Source organism: Ctenocephalides felis, unplaced genomic scaffold (genome assembly GCF_003426905.1).
Source record: "Ctenocephalides felis isolate EL2017-DRISC unplaced genomic scaffold, ASM342690v1 CF-g0.4_SCAFFOLD_03572, whole genome shotgun sequence".
Taxonomy (NCBI): domain Eukaryota; kingdom Metazoa; phylum Arthropoda; class Insecta; order Siphonaptera; family Pulicidae; genus Ctenocephalides; species Ctenocephalides felis.
The window spans coordinates 42,112,390-42,127,719 of NW_020539726.1; the positions used below are offsets into that span (position 1 = coordinate 42,112,390).

General features: G+C 26.7%; 2 protein-coding genes across 2 annotated transcripts in view; both read right to left on the reverse strand.

Moving 5' to 3' along the window:
* The window catches only part of LOC113387933 (E3 ubiquitin-protein ligase Mdm2-like), a 342,821-nt gene that overhangs the window by 154,126 nt on the left and 173,365 nt on the right, over positions 1 to 15,330 (reverse strand). The window lies entirely within an intron of this gene.
* Positions 6,128 to 13,157, reverse strand: LOC113388524 (glycerophosphodiester phosphodiesterase 1-like). Its single transcript, XM_026625897.1, has 5 exons — positions 12,744 to 13,157; positions 12,186 to 12,340; positions 9,421 to 9,625; positions 9,170 to 9,330; positions 6,128 to 6,290 (listed from the first exon to the last, which is right to left on the reverse strand). Exons 1-5 carry the CDS (start codon positions 12,924 to 12,926, stop codon positions 6,128 to 6,130), a joined length of 867 nt encoding a protein of 288 aa, XP_026481682.1. The 5' UTR covers positions 12,927 to 13,157.

Sequence of the window (15,330 nt, forward strand, 5' to 3'; positions counted from 1 at the left end):
GCAAAGTTGAAATTATTTGTAAAGTATATTAGAACTATAGTCAGAATTAAAAATAAAATGTGAATTGTTCTCGATATACAAAAAATTAAAAAAAAAAAAAGTTGAAACAAATTTTTTTTTCCAAAATCAATTATTTTGTTAAGACAAGCAGAAAGTTCTTTGAATAATTTAAATCGGACACTTAGTTCTCTCAAAAACTGACCTACGGGAAGTTAAAAATATTTTTAAAAAATTCAACATTCTCAAAAATCTAATTTAAATGTTAAGTTTTTAAAAAATTTCATTTTTTGATATGAATGTTTTTGATGCCATGCACCACTAGTTTACATTTCTTATGATACCTTGTAAATTTTGTCCCGGCCACCTTGTTTTACACACAAACTGTATAAAATTTACTAAAATCTAGTAAAAACCGTTATTAATACTTGGATTTTGAAATTTTGAGAAATTCGTAGTTGAAATGCGGACTTTGGTATTTTCATAACTTGCAATATATGGTTTTAGGATATTTTTTTAGTTTTATTCAAATTACTTAAAATTTTTATTCAGGACATCATAATATATTTTTTACATAAGTAAAAACTAGATAAAATTTACTGAAATCTAGATAAAATTTATTAAAATCTAGTAAAAATTGTTTCATACACTTTGATATTGAAATTTTGAATAATTCGTAGATGAAATGCGGACTTTAGTATTTCCATAACTTACAATATATGGATTTAGGACATATTTTAGTTTTTTTCAATAACTTTTAATCTTTATTCGAGACTTTATAATTTGCTTGCATTAGTAAAAACTAAATAAAATTTACTAAATTCTAGTAAAAGCTGTTTCATACACTTTGATATTGAAATTTTGAGAAATTCGTAGTTGAAATGCGGACTTTAGTATTTCCATAACTTACAATATATGGATTTAGGACATTTTTTTTTACTTTTCTTCAAATAACTTGGAATTTTTATTCCGGACATTATAATATGTTTACATTAGTGAAAACTAGATAAAATTTACTAAAATGTAGTAAAAATTGTTATATACACTTTGATATTGAAATTTTGAATAATTTGTAGTTGAAATGCGGACTTTAGCATTTTCGTCTTAAGAACAATTTTTACTATTTTTCGAACAGTTTTTAATTTTTATTTCTAACATTATAATTTGTTTTCGTTAGTTAAAATTATGTAAATTTTACTAATATCTAGTAAAAACTGTTATTTACACTTGGGTATTGAAATTTTGACTGAAATAAAGTAATAATATTAAAGAAGAGACACTTCTATAATTCAACTTTAGGAAAAGTTATAATAAGATCTATTTAGTCTATCTTACAACTTTTACAAAGGATAAATAAACTGAGGATCCTTTTTACGCGAATAAAGAGCTTTTACTATAATAGTAATTCTTTCTACCTTTAAATTATTTATTAAAAAAATTCTTTATTACCCAGATGCGCCAGAAAATCAATTCTCTCGAATCCAGAGCCAAGGCTCAGGCATAGCCACGAGCCTGAGCCAGGAAAGCATTGATTTAATGGACCTGGGAAAGATAAAAATCCCCGAAAACCTATTGAAGCAAACCCAACTGTATCAATCTTTAGCCGAAGACACAAAACCAGGCAGCAGTCGTGACGACGGTTCATTGGTAAGTTTGGACTTGGTAAGAACAGATCAAAAAGTCGTATTATATTCTAAGAAGAATAAAGATAACCAGGAACCAACTAAAGTAGATGAAGTTGATAATAAAATTAATCAAGTTAATGACGGGGGGGTTGTTGAAACTTCTGACGATAAAAATAACAGTAGTCTCTGTATAACTTGTATGAGTAACGAGAAAGATGCTGTTTTCATGCACACCGGTCCCTTGCACATGTGCTGTTGTTATAAATGTGCGATGAGGGTGTGGACCGAGTGCAAACGTTGTCCTGTATGTAATCGGAAGGTTAGCAATGTTAAAAAAGTTTGTGTAGCATAATTGTATAAAATGAACTACTAGCTGCAAATAATTATATTTTTTTCCACTTGTCAGCCCGTTTGTTTTTTATGCAGGTTTTCATAATTGAATAGTCCTTCTTGTATATAATAAAATATATATATATAAATATATAAAAATAAATGTATAATGAATTATTTAAAGCGCGTGCAATTGAGGATTAATATATTTTTTTATAGTTATATGTAAACATTTTGCCTTACTTTTGTAATTAGCTTCTAAGATTGTCATTTATCACTGCCGGGGATTTTGAATCTATTCATTTGTAAATATAGATTTAAACACACCAAAATGTACATAATGATGGAAAAGATTTCAAAAAAAAAAAAAGGAAAATGATATAAATGACAACATCTAAAAAAAAGGAACACAAAAAAAACTAATGAATTAATAAAACAATTTTATTTCAGATAAATCTGTTGTTTTAATTAATACTTATATTTTTTATTTTCATACAGTTTAAAATAAAATGTGATCGTAAACTTATAATTTTAGCAATTCTTTGGTTACAAAATATATAAAATTTAAATATAAATTAAAACCTAATAAATATATTAATATTTGTAAAAAAATAACACATGTCTGTTTGAGCATTTTAAATGCATTTGTCACAATTTTATTTGTGCTGGTGTGTGGATTTGTGCAAAATTGTAATAGATACAATTGATATATATATATATATATATATATATATATATATATATATATATATATACTAGATGACCCAACTGGCGTTGTCCTGTATCCACGTCTACAATTCAAAAGTTCCAAATTTTTTAATATCCTATTCTACAATTTTTAAGATCCTATTTAATGTCCTGCCTTTGTTATCCTTTTATGGTCTTAGCATAAGCAGTATAAGAAATTCAGGAAAAAATAATACAGTATATGGGTTAAAAAAACAATATCACACTTGATTTTACCACACAACATAATTGCTTCAATAATTTAGTCTATAATTTTTATAATCTTGTACAATATATTAGTTGCTTTTTGGCAATTGTAATTTTTAAAATACATTTTTCTTACTAATAATTTAGTAGACATTATTGTTTATGTTCAAATCTTATGTGAATTATAATTATAATTTGTAAAATCTAGTTCATATAGTGGATAACTAAAAAGTCATTTCAGCAATAATTTGTTACAAAAAATCTATTCTATGACTTCCAAGATTTTTTTATCTAAAAATTCAAATTGAAAATAACGTTGAAACTGTCCACAAATTTGATTTGGAAATTTATTTAAAAAAAAAAAACATTTAAAAAAAAAGCATGGATAAAAATCAATCGAAAAAAGTGTCATATTTTACAGTTTAGTATACAGTGATATTTTTTTTAATGAAACTTTTTTTTTATTTAATTTTTTAATTATTATAATGAATTTCTCAGAACTTTAAGTTATTATTTCGTTTTGAAAAATGCAATCGATATTTTTTGTTCTTAATCATTTTTATTTTTTGACTAAAATATATATTAAAATTGATAAAATGTTTGTCTACACAAAGATTAGGTCTCATTTTGTATCTTACTTGAACATATAATTATTTCTACAATCATTAATAATTCCTTTTGTCTCATATTTTTCAGAATATAATTGCAATAAAAATATTTATATATTTAAAATAAACACAATGATGTGTTGTTAATATAAAAGGTAAAATAAAATAACATAAACTTGTTTGATTTTCAGAATTAAGTCATTTCAACTAGGAAATCGAATGAAGAACATTTATTTGCGTTTTTTGCATAATTAAGACTAACATATGCATAAACAATAATTCAGAAATAAAAAGTATTTAGAGTTTGCTTATCCTAATATTAAAAACAGAACAACCTTCAGCAAAACGTCTTTTGATTAAATTTTCTTCAAAATGTAATATTCAAAAAAAGTCTGTAATATGTTTTAATGTGTTCTGTGAGCATAGTTTGTTTGGGATTTTTCTATTGTTGTCGAATTGTTGAATAGACTATTATTTCATTGAGTTATAAGTTTGTACTTTTAAGTGGGTAATTATTATATAATTGTGCAAAAACATGATTTGGTGATTTTTGCTTTGCCGTAATAGTTTTTAAATTATCCTTTGTTTTTACTTTATATTACGATTTCCACAATATTAATATGTCAATTACAAAGAAAGAAAAACCTGATTGTTTTTAGACCTCCCTTCACAACAAAAAACCCTAGCATTAAGTGGTTAAAAGCATTTTTTTTGTAAAATTACTATTGGCAGTTATGCTGAAATTGTAATAGTGTAAAGGTAATGATATTATTCTATTTTTTTTCCTGTTTGTATACCATTGAAAGAGGTTATTTACGGCCAAGGATTATCACATACAGAATATAGCGTACAAAATGGTATTATTTTGAGTTATTTCATACCTAGAAAGTCATAAAATTGCCTGTGAGACGAGAAAGCAACCACTTCTTTCGACCCAAATCTTTGTATTAGTAAAAAATCTTAAGCAAATGTCTGTATAGATTTAGTACCAGTTTAAGGAAGTCAGATAAGACAAAATCTCCTATATATGTATATATATTATATATATATATATATATATATATATATATATATATATATATATATATATATACGTGTATATATATATTTCCTTTTTTGACTTGTGGCTGAAAAACCTTAACACAATATATATATATATATACATATATATATATATATATATATATATATATATATATATATATATATAATAATAATAATAATAATAATGGGTAGTGCTGCCCTAGGGCAGATCCGTGAGCTGAGTTAAAGTCCAACTCGATTCATATATATATATATATATATATATATATATATATATATATATATATATATATGATATTTGTTTATTTACTGTCGACGTTTTGGAACCAGGTACGTTCCATCTTCAGGACATCTGCCAAGAAACATGATCTGACACGAGATTTTAACACAAAATATGTTTAAGAAAAGCAGAAGATGGTGGATTTTTTTTATATATAATGAATAAAAATGTGGAAAAAATAATGTACAGAAATTAGATAATAATGATAAAAATAAATGAGTGGATTATACAACAAAATATTAGAAATGTTAAAAAATTAGTAAGTTTTAAGAATTAGTAAGTTTTACTGAAAAAACAGAATTAATTACCTGTATGATTGATTATACACTAACACTTTTGCACTAAAAACGATTTAAACAAAAAAAAAATGTGATTTTATAAATTTCTTTTCAGATAAAGAAATAAAATTTGTAATTCCAAATTTCTTGAAATTATGTCTTTTTTGAGTTTGTTATGTGAGACAAAAAGTATTATTTCCTTGATGTTATGGGATGACCATTTGGTAACAAACTGATTATGTATTGAATGGATGAATTTTTAAAAAGGAACAGTTGACTTAAAATATGTGTGAATGTGCGTGTGTGTTGTTTTTACTGACCCTTTTTTTTAAACTTTCTAATTTTATAACATTTCTAATATTTTGTTATATAATCCACTCATTCATTTTGATTATATTGTCATATTTCTGTACATTATTTTTTTTAGCAATTATTTTAATTAAAAAATCCACCATTTTCAGCTTTTCCTTAAACATATTGTTTGCTTAAATCTTATCAAGATCATGTTTCTTGACAAGATGTCCTGAAGATGGAACGTACCTAGTTCCGAAACGTCGACAGTGAATGAATAAATGGTTTTTTAAAAATCTCTTCTATTTTTTATTACTTTTTGAATTCTTTATTTTTAACTTTATTTATTTGGATATATATATATATATATATATATATATACATATACATACATACATACATACATACACATTCTCTTTCTTATATTTCAATTAATAAATATTAAAAAAAAATAATTTTGCACTAACAATCATTTACCATTTACCATTTTGCACGAAATCCACACACCGCACAAGGACTTAATCATATATATTAAAAATAAACACTCAAATCTCTCTTAATTTAAAAATGCCTTTAGACTTTTGACTTTCACCTTTTACCTTTCAACTTAAACCTAAAACAGTACGGTCGAATTCCATAAAATGACTAAAATAAATAATAATACTTTCCTTCCTTCCTGACTCGATGACTCACTGGTTGATTGATTGACTGGCTGACTTTTAGACAAAATATAAATAAATATTATTGTGCAATTTTTTGTACTTTGATTGGCGGCTCCGTTTTGATGGATTCGGTTAAATATGAGGTATTCAGGACTAACTGGTAGTAGCGTTTCGTATTGGGGCTGTTCACCGGGAAGCCGAAGGCTCGAACACCGATCTTTTGCCATCGGGACACTTCGTTCCTGGATAAAGGATAAAGCATCTTTTATACATATAGAAATACTTTGGATATATATACTGATATATATATATATATATATATATATATATATATATATATATATATATATATATATATTGAAATATGTGAGTTTGGTGTTGATATATATTTTGATGAGTTATTTAGAATCGGGCAGTAACACCAAGTAAAGAAAAAAAAAACTAAAGTAGTTTTGAAATACTTTATTTATCCATACGTTTCGGTCTTCATCGAGACCGTCATTCAGTGGAAAAAGAAATTAATTATACAAAAATACACTACACTATTACACTGTGATAAACCAGGCTATTAATAATTGGAACATTTAAACTAATTAATTTTTTTTGACAATTTTTTGGTTACATTATAGTGTGTACAATTTGACTAACGTCTAAAAACTTTATATATATATATATATATATATATACGTGTATATATATATATATATATATATATATATATATATATATATATATATATATATATATATATATATATATATATATATATATATGTGTGTTAAAGAAGTTAGTTTTGATGTTGAGAAATATGAGTAAGTTCTTCAAGGGCATACATCAAATAAAAGGCAAAGATTTAGAAGTTAATCTTTAATTTTTCCAAACGTTTCGACATAGTATTTTAGAGACTACAGCCTCGGGCTCTGTCACATAAACTACGTTCTCTGTGCAAAATATATTATATATTTCACAAATATTTTGCTATGCTCTGTTCAACAAAATAATATAAAAAAAACAAGTTAATGTATATATGATAGTGCAAAATTATGTTCCTTGCGCTAGCTACTGATGTAAGACCATATTTATATCCACTGATGATGACATAAAATACTATGTCGAAACGTTTGGAAAAATTAAAGATTAACTTCTAAATCTTTGCCTTTTATTTGATGTATGCCCTTGAAGAACTTACTCATGTATATATATGTATATATATATATATATATATATATATATATATATATATATATATATATATAGGGTGGTCCTTAAAATGGTCATTTTCGAATTTCCTTGCTCCCAGGGGCTCGAATGGTTCCAAATAGATAAAAAACAATTCTCTGAAAGTTTTAGCTCTTAATATTAACGTTTAGATAGAGCGCAATTCAATCAAAGTTTTGTATGGAAAGAGCATGGAAAAAATTTTGAAAATTTAAAAAAAATTTAAATTATTTTTTCTTTTTCGAGCATACACTAGCCAGATCCCCAAATTTCAATTATTACTACAAAAATTCGAGAAACTCAAAAAAGAGATAAGAAAATGGTCTTTTTTTTAATATATATCAAAAATTCATTTTTTAATATAATCCTAGTATAAACCATTACGACATCATTCTAGATTAATAAACTTTTTAACTTCGTCTAGGGCAAGTTATAGTAATCGTAAAAAAATCGAAAATGAAAATTTTTATACATTTTTACGTTTCAAAGGTTTTTTAACATTTTGGCATACCTTAGAAAAAATTGATGTATGTGTGTGCGGATACAAATTCTCGTCGACTATTTCGGGAACACCGATCAACCGATTTGAATAATTCAAAAAACATTCGATTCGTATTGATAAGGAGACGTGCTGATTAGTTTTTGACGACGGCAGGTCTAGCCGTTCCGAAGATATGGGGCAAAAAGTGCCAAAAACGGTAACTCAGTTTTTAAGAGTACGGAGAGTCCGATTTTAAAAATTCAAAAAACATTTTACTTGTATTAACAAGATGAAGAACTGATCAAATTTTCATGAAGGCAGGTCTAGCGCTTTCGGAGATCCAGCAAAAATAGTAAAAAAAGCCATTTGACGGTCAAAAATGATCATTAGACATATGCACAACAAATTATCAGATATTTTATAAAGATTTTAACAATAAGAGCAAAATTTGGTTATTTTTCTATGGGTTCCGTACCAATGTTATCCGTTATACTGCGACGCGGCGCTCACGCGCTTCGATATTTCGTTTCTACACAGCTAACGATTGCTTTGAAAAATAATTCAAAATTTCCAAAATATGAAAAAAATCAAAAATGTTAAAAAAAGTCAATTATTTTCAAAAATTTTAAAGATCTCAAAAATATATATTATTTTTAAAGTTCTAAAAGAAAAATTTAATCTTTTTTACAAAATTAATTGCCAAACTAATTTTTGGTACGGGAAGTTCCAGCAATTTGCCATATACCACTAGTTCAATTTGAAATTATAGAAAATTAAAATAAAGAACTTTGTTCCTAAAATAAAAAAAGTATTAGAGTTCTTTATTCCTAAAATAAAAAAAAGTATTAGAGTTGAACAACCCTTAATAAAAACAAATTTTGTTTTTTTTTAAGTAAGATTTAAGCTTTTTCTTTGAGTTCAAAAATCTGAACTAAAATTATGCAAAAAAAATTCAATGATAAAAAATGATTGAATTACTAAAATGGCTATAAAAAAATAGAGGTTGGTGATACCAGAAGTAAAAATTTTGGGTTGTATGTATTTTTTAATTACACATTATAAAAAAATAAAAACAAACAATTCCATCCAAAAATTTAAGGGTGAACAACCCTTATCACTTAAAGGTATGAAAAATAGGTAGTAGCCGATTCTCAGACCTACTGAATACGCATATAAAATTTGATAATAATCGGTAAAGCCGTTTCGGAGGAGTACTTGAACGAACATTGTGACATAGAAATTTTATATATAGGATTATATTAATTTATTTAACTTCTCATGGGGCAAGTTATTGTAATCATTTAAGATTCCTCGAACATTTCATTACGGTACGGGAAGTTCCAGCAATTTGCCTTAAGGCATGATGCCATGCACTAATAGTTTTCAATTCAATTTATTTTCAAATCAATTTATTATACTTACACACTCAATAAATTTTTGTGCACAATCACAGCTGGTATTCCTAACAAAGGAACAATAAACTCCCTCACCACACTATAATACAACGAGGCAGCAAAACCTGTCACCAGCGCTGGTGATTTCAGCCACAGAATACAAATTATGGATGGATCCATCCTCCGCAACTAGAAATAAACATCATATATATATATATATATATATATATATATATATATATATATACATATATATATATATATTACAATTATACTTACTTTGTATATTGCATATGTTGAACTTAGTACTAAAATGGAATTGTTTTTAATCTGTTCGTAGTGTTTCAACATTTCCAAGACACGGCTGCTCGTGTTGTGTCTGCCAAGGCCTATGTTCAGGAGCAGCCTGATGCCTATTTTAGATTTGTCCAGCAAATCGAGGGCATCTTTTAAAGTTGGTATTCGCTCATTGGGAAATTTATTGCTAATGTAATAGACACAAATATAAGTAAAGATATATATATATATATATATATATATATATATATATATAATTTGAGTTAAAAAGTCGGGCGTTACATCAATAAAAATAGTATGAGAGTTTTTTTAAAAAATTATTCATTTAAAATCCATACGTTTCGGCTCGCATCTTAGCCATCATTCAGTGGTAATCAATTTAACTATCAAAAGTAAAACTAGATAAATAATATGCAAGAAATTTCATAGAAAAACAATAATAATAATAATAATAATAAAACACTTACAATTTTGTATCCTAATATAGCATATGAAACCATTATTAATCCATGGTATGAGTATGTGCAAATTCATAAAATATCTATTTTTTAACATCACAAATGGTAAAACATGCTAATAAACATGATAACTTAACAAGTTGTCGAAACTATGTATTTACTGTTCGGAGTTTAAGATAGAAATATCACATTTTTTCTTAAAGCAGTTTTTAGCATGTGTTCAAATTTTACGGGAAATTTAAAAAGCGATGGGATCTTGTCATTTTTTAAGAAATTTTGACACGCTTATTTAAGGAACCACGTGTTTGTTTCGTTCATGGCCGTATTGTCGAAACGTGTTTATGACTTTGTCGTTATGTAATTGTAAAAACATCCTCATCGAATCTTCTTTTAATTACGTTCTCTTCAAAATGTAAATTTTTTGGGTTTAAAAAATCTATATTATGGTTTAAATTAATAATATGCTCGGTTAACATCGTCTTAAATTGTTTGGAATTTTTTGAGTTATTTTTATGTTAATGAAGGCGTTTACTCAGGTTTTGGATAGTTTCTCCGATATAAAAAAGTTCGCAATTAGAGCAATTAATCTGATATACCAAGTTCCTGAGGCGGTCAGAATAAAACTTAGATTTAATTTGTGTAAAAATTGAACTAAGGGTTGTATTGCAGTTACATACCAACAAAATGCCACATTGTAGAAACAGTTTTTTCCACAAAAAATATAAATCTTTTACATATGGTAGACACAAAATTGTGAGGGTTTTATTATTATTAGTATTATTGTTTTTCTATGAAATTTCTTACATATTATTTATTTAGTTTCAATTTTTATAGTTAAATTGATCACCACTAAATGATGGCTAAGATGCTAGCCGAAACGTATGGGTTTTAAGTAAATAAACTTTTAAAAAACTCTCATACTATTTTGATTGATGTAACGTCCGACTTTTTAACTCAAATTAAACATATATATATATATATATATATATATATATATATATATATATATATATTATAATTATCAAACCAAAATGAACTTTCTAAAAAAAATTACATCTATACATAAATTTAATTATTTCAATATCTTTTAAAGATTTTAATAACTAACCTAACTGACTAAACTGAGATAAAAAGAGAATTCTTTCTATTCTATAATAATTAAATAAGCGTATAAATATGTAATGAATTGTTATAGAGTTCCTGAAAAGGGGGACATCTCATATCCTCGAAACGTTGAATAAAACACTTGAAAAATTAAATATAAGGTTTTTGAAAAAAAAACAGTCTTGCGATTTAAAGATTTTAAAATCAAACAATAAATAAATAAATAAATAATAGCTATCCAAAAAGTTAAATAATATATATATATATATATATATATATATATATATATATAATAAATTGTTTCTTGGGCATCCATCCAGTAATTAAAAAACAGTTTTAATGAAAAATGTTTTTATTTATAGAGAACATACGTTTCGGGTCTGGATTTGACCCATCTTCAGTGCATACAAATAAACTTTGAAAAACAACACAAAAACACAAAATTGCACGCAAAATAAATAAAAGTGAAATAAAAAATTGATGAAACGTCGAGTTATGAAAAATTTTGAAAAAATTGTAAAATTAAAATGAATGATATATTTTATTATAAAAAAGCTTATTCCAAACGAACATGTTGTTAGTTTGGAAGTTGTATTACGAGTGACACACTCGTAATACAACTTCCAAACTAACAACATGTTCGTTTGGAATAAGCTTTTTTATAATAAAATATATCATTCATTTTAATTTTACAATTTTTTCAAAATTTTTCATAACTCGACGTTTCATCAATTTTTTATTTCACTTTTATTTATTTTGCGTGCAATTTTGTGTTTTTGTGTTGTTTTTCAAAGTTTATTTGTATGCACTGAAGATGGGTCAAATCCAGACCCGAAACGTATGTTCTCTATAAATAAAAACATTTTTCATTAAAACTGTTTTTTAATTACTGGATGGATGCCCAAGAAACAATTTATTATATTATTTCACCATCTGAAGAAAAACCTCTCGCTTTATATATATATATATATATATATATATATATATATATATGACAGGTTGTCAAATATCTCCCTTCCGCCTTTTTGTATTATAAACCAAGAGCAAAAAAGCGGAAGGGAGATATTTGACAACCTATATATATATAGATATATATATATATATATATATATATATATATATATATATATATATATATATATATATATATATATATATATATAGTCTGTAATATTTTATATTAACCTTAAAGGATGATTCATAGATACATTAATTTTCTTCGTTTGTTCATAAGTTTGTTTCGATATGTGCGTTTGTATTGTTTCATCACATAAGACTAATATACCATCGGCCGTTATGCCTATATCTAATTGTATTGAATTAAAGCCTCGGGAAATGCACTGGAACAAAAATAATTGTATTTATATAAGGGCACTGAGGCAAATATTACAATAATTGATTTTGAATGTTAACATTGTAAGAAGAAAAGTAGTAATAGATAATATACACCTATGTGCTATAAAATATTATTATGGGATGTTAGTTGTGTGATTTTAGATGTCAATAGTAAGGAAAATATATTTGTATTCTACTTGTGGTTCAAAAATGTCTGTGAGATGTTTTATGACGAAGATATACTTATATTTGACTCGTTTAATGCAATATAAATGATGTCTTCTATGACTAACATAGTTGACAAAGAATTTGCTGCAACAGTGATGTATAAGGAGCAATATGTCAGCAAAATTAATAATAATTCTTCTTACTACAGTTCACATTCAAAACCCTGTATCAATTATTAACATGTTTAATAGCCGTCAATGTGTTCCCAGGTGCATCAAAACAAGCCCCTCCTTTGGCAAACGCCCAGGTGACTCCACTATCCGTTTTATTAGGATCAGGACCCAAAACTTGTGTCACCAATTTCGAATTTGGTGTTGAAGATCTGAATATCTTAAAGAAACACCATAAGGTGAAAAAGAGCATGGCAGCCCAAGGAATGCCGACGGTAGCAACGTCTCGGATCACCCATAATATATCGAGGCATATTCTGAATATCAAATAAGCATAATAAAATAATTGATATATCATAGTGCAAATTATGTATTTAAATTGACATAACGCAGTAAACAAACAAACGCGACTTCGGTCGTGGGTGTGACATTAGTGTTGCCAGAGGAGGAGGATAATCGATAAGGGGAAAAGGGAAAAAGATTGATGGATAAGTTTGACAGGAAAATACATTTTTGGATTTTTTATTGAAATTAGCATTTGGTAACAGTAGAGTAATATATTTGTATCATTTTAATAATAGGTGTGAGCAATATTTCAATTTCATTTTCATAATAAGTGTGATTAAATATATTATTATGTGCATAACCTGGTTGTCAAAGTAAGTTTTATTTGTATATTTTTTTACATTGTGTTTATAAATATATACATATTTTGTTAACATCCTAGTTAGGAAAGCACATATCTATTGATTGATGATTTCTTACCTATTTCGATAAATCTCGAATGATACCAATATTTTTAATAACCGTTACTGGTTTTTCCGAAAATTTGTATTTAATTTTCTCACTATTATAAATCTTTGCCTTGCTGCGACGTTGTTTTCGAATAATTAAAACACTTCACGTCTTTGTAAATATAATATATTAAATATAATATACACTTTTTAAAATCACAATAAATAATTATTTTATATTTTATTAATCGTCCATTTTTCTATCGCCGCTAATTGGACCAATCAGCGCGTTCCTTTACCTTTCTTCGGGTTTCTTCGTGTCCTTACGTTACTCTTCGTCTTGAGTATTTATTTATATCATAGTGATGTCAATACTAATAAAATATAGTATATAGGGGTGTGAAAAATGGCATAATATTTCGATTATAACTAGTTGAAAGCGGCATTAATTTTAAAGCAAAATTGTATTTAAAACCTTTGCAATTAAAAAGTTCGTACATAAAAAGCTCTTTCACTCGGTTGAAGTTTCAGTTCAGAATCCGCGTCAAAATAGAATTATTTCAAATGGTTGGTTGTCAGAGTATAAGTTTTATTTATTTATTTATATATTATTTTCATATTTCAGTCAGACAAGGGTATCTGGTATGAGAGATTATGAGACAATTTTCTTATCTTCTATATATATATAAAAATAAGTCGGGTTTTCCTTCCTGGCGAAATAACTCCACCGATTTCGACAATTTTGCATTTGTTACAAAGGTCTCGGGCTCCGCAAGGTCTATAGCAAACTTCACGCACCGTAATTAAAAATTCGAGTAATGACATTAGTGAGAATTATCAGAATTATGCTCGATTAAGCCAACGAGCAATTCTTACCGCAAAGAATAATGATGTACACGCACTGATTTGTACCATTCAATCAAAAATTGCTGGCGATTTGGTGACATACCAATGATTCCGACTGGGCTTCCGTTTGACTTCAAACGACTGCAATTTCCAGTTGCATTCCCAATGACAATTAACAAGTCGCAAGGCCAATAGCTTAGTGTTTGCGGGATAAATTTCAAATAGATTATTTAGAAAATCATTGTTTTTCACATGGGCAGTTATACGTTGCCTGTTCACGAGTTGGAAAACTATCCGCTTTGTTTGTGTTAACGTCAGACCAAAAAACAAAAAATGTGGTTTACCAAAGAGCACTTCAATGAAACGGATAATTTGCGGATTCACTTTCATTTACTTAGAGAAGTTCAACTAAAAAACACTTCATTTTTGTAATCGAAATAAATACATTACTGTTGTGCAATAAAATCAAATTTTTCCTTTTCAAATATAAAACAAACAAAACATTTCTTCATCTTTCTCACGAAACCATCTGGTGGCGAAACGGAGTTCATCGGGTTTGCTAGTTCCATATAAAATTATGGGTATTGTATGCGCTTTTAAAATCAATATCTAATTTTTTTCCCGAAAGAATGGATCCTTTTAAAAGCTCCTTTTAATGCCGCTATCTTCTTTTTAATTTCATTTATATGGTTTGTCCATGTTAGCTTTTCGTGTATTATAACTAAGGCCCAAGTATTTTATATATTCCATTTCTTCTATATCTGTATTATTTATTTTAATGTTTATTTTAGTAATTTCCTTACATTTTGTTGATCGTTAATTTATTTTCAATTAGCCATTCAGAATATAATTTCCTGTCTTTGTTAATAATTTCTTCTAATACTTTTTCATCTTTGGTCTGCATAGACTATGGCAGTATCGTCGGCGTATAGGATGTATTTTCCCATTAATTTTGCCTCTTGAAGATTGCTCGTATAGATGAGATACAATAAAGGTCCTAGAACTGACCCTTGTGGGACTCCACAGTTTACTTTGCGTCTGTGACAAACCTTCTAATCCCAGCTCTATTAGTTTCAT

Excerpts from the sequence above, each read along its gene's own strand:
- LOC113388524 (XM_026625897.1), bottom strand. The coding sequence starts at position 12,926 with ATGCTCTTTTTCACCTTATGGTGTTTCTTTAAGATATTCAGATCTTCA. Across the intron at positions 9,626-12,185 it reads TCTATGAATCATCCTTTAAG|CAATAAATTTCCCAATGAGC; the intron begins GTTAATATAAAA and ends CTATTACATTAG. Across the intron at positions 6,291-9,169 it reads CACAAAAATTTATTGAGTGT|GAACGAAGTGTCCCGATGGC; the intron begins GTAAGTATAATA and ends TCCTTTATCCAG.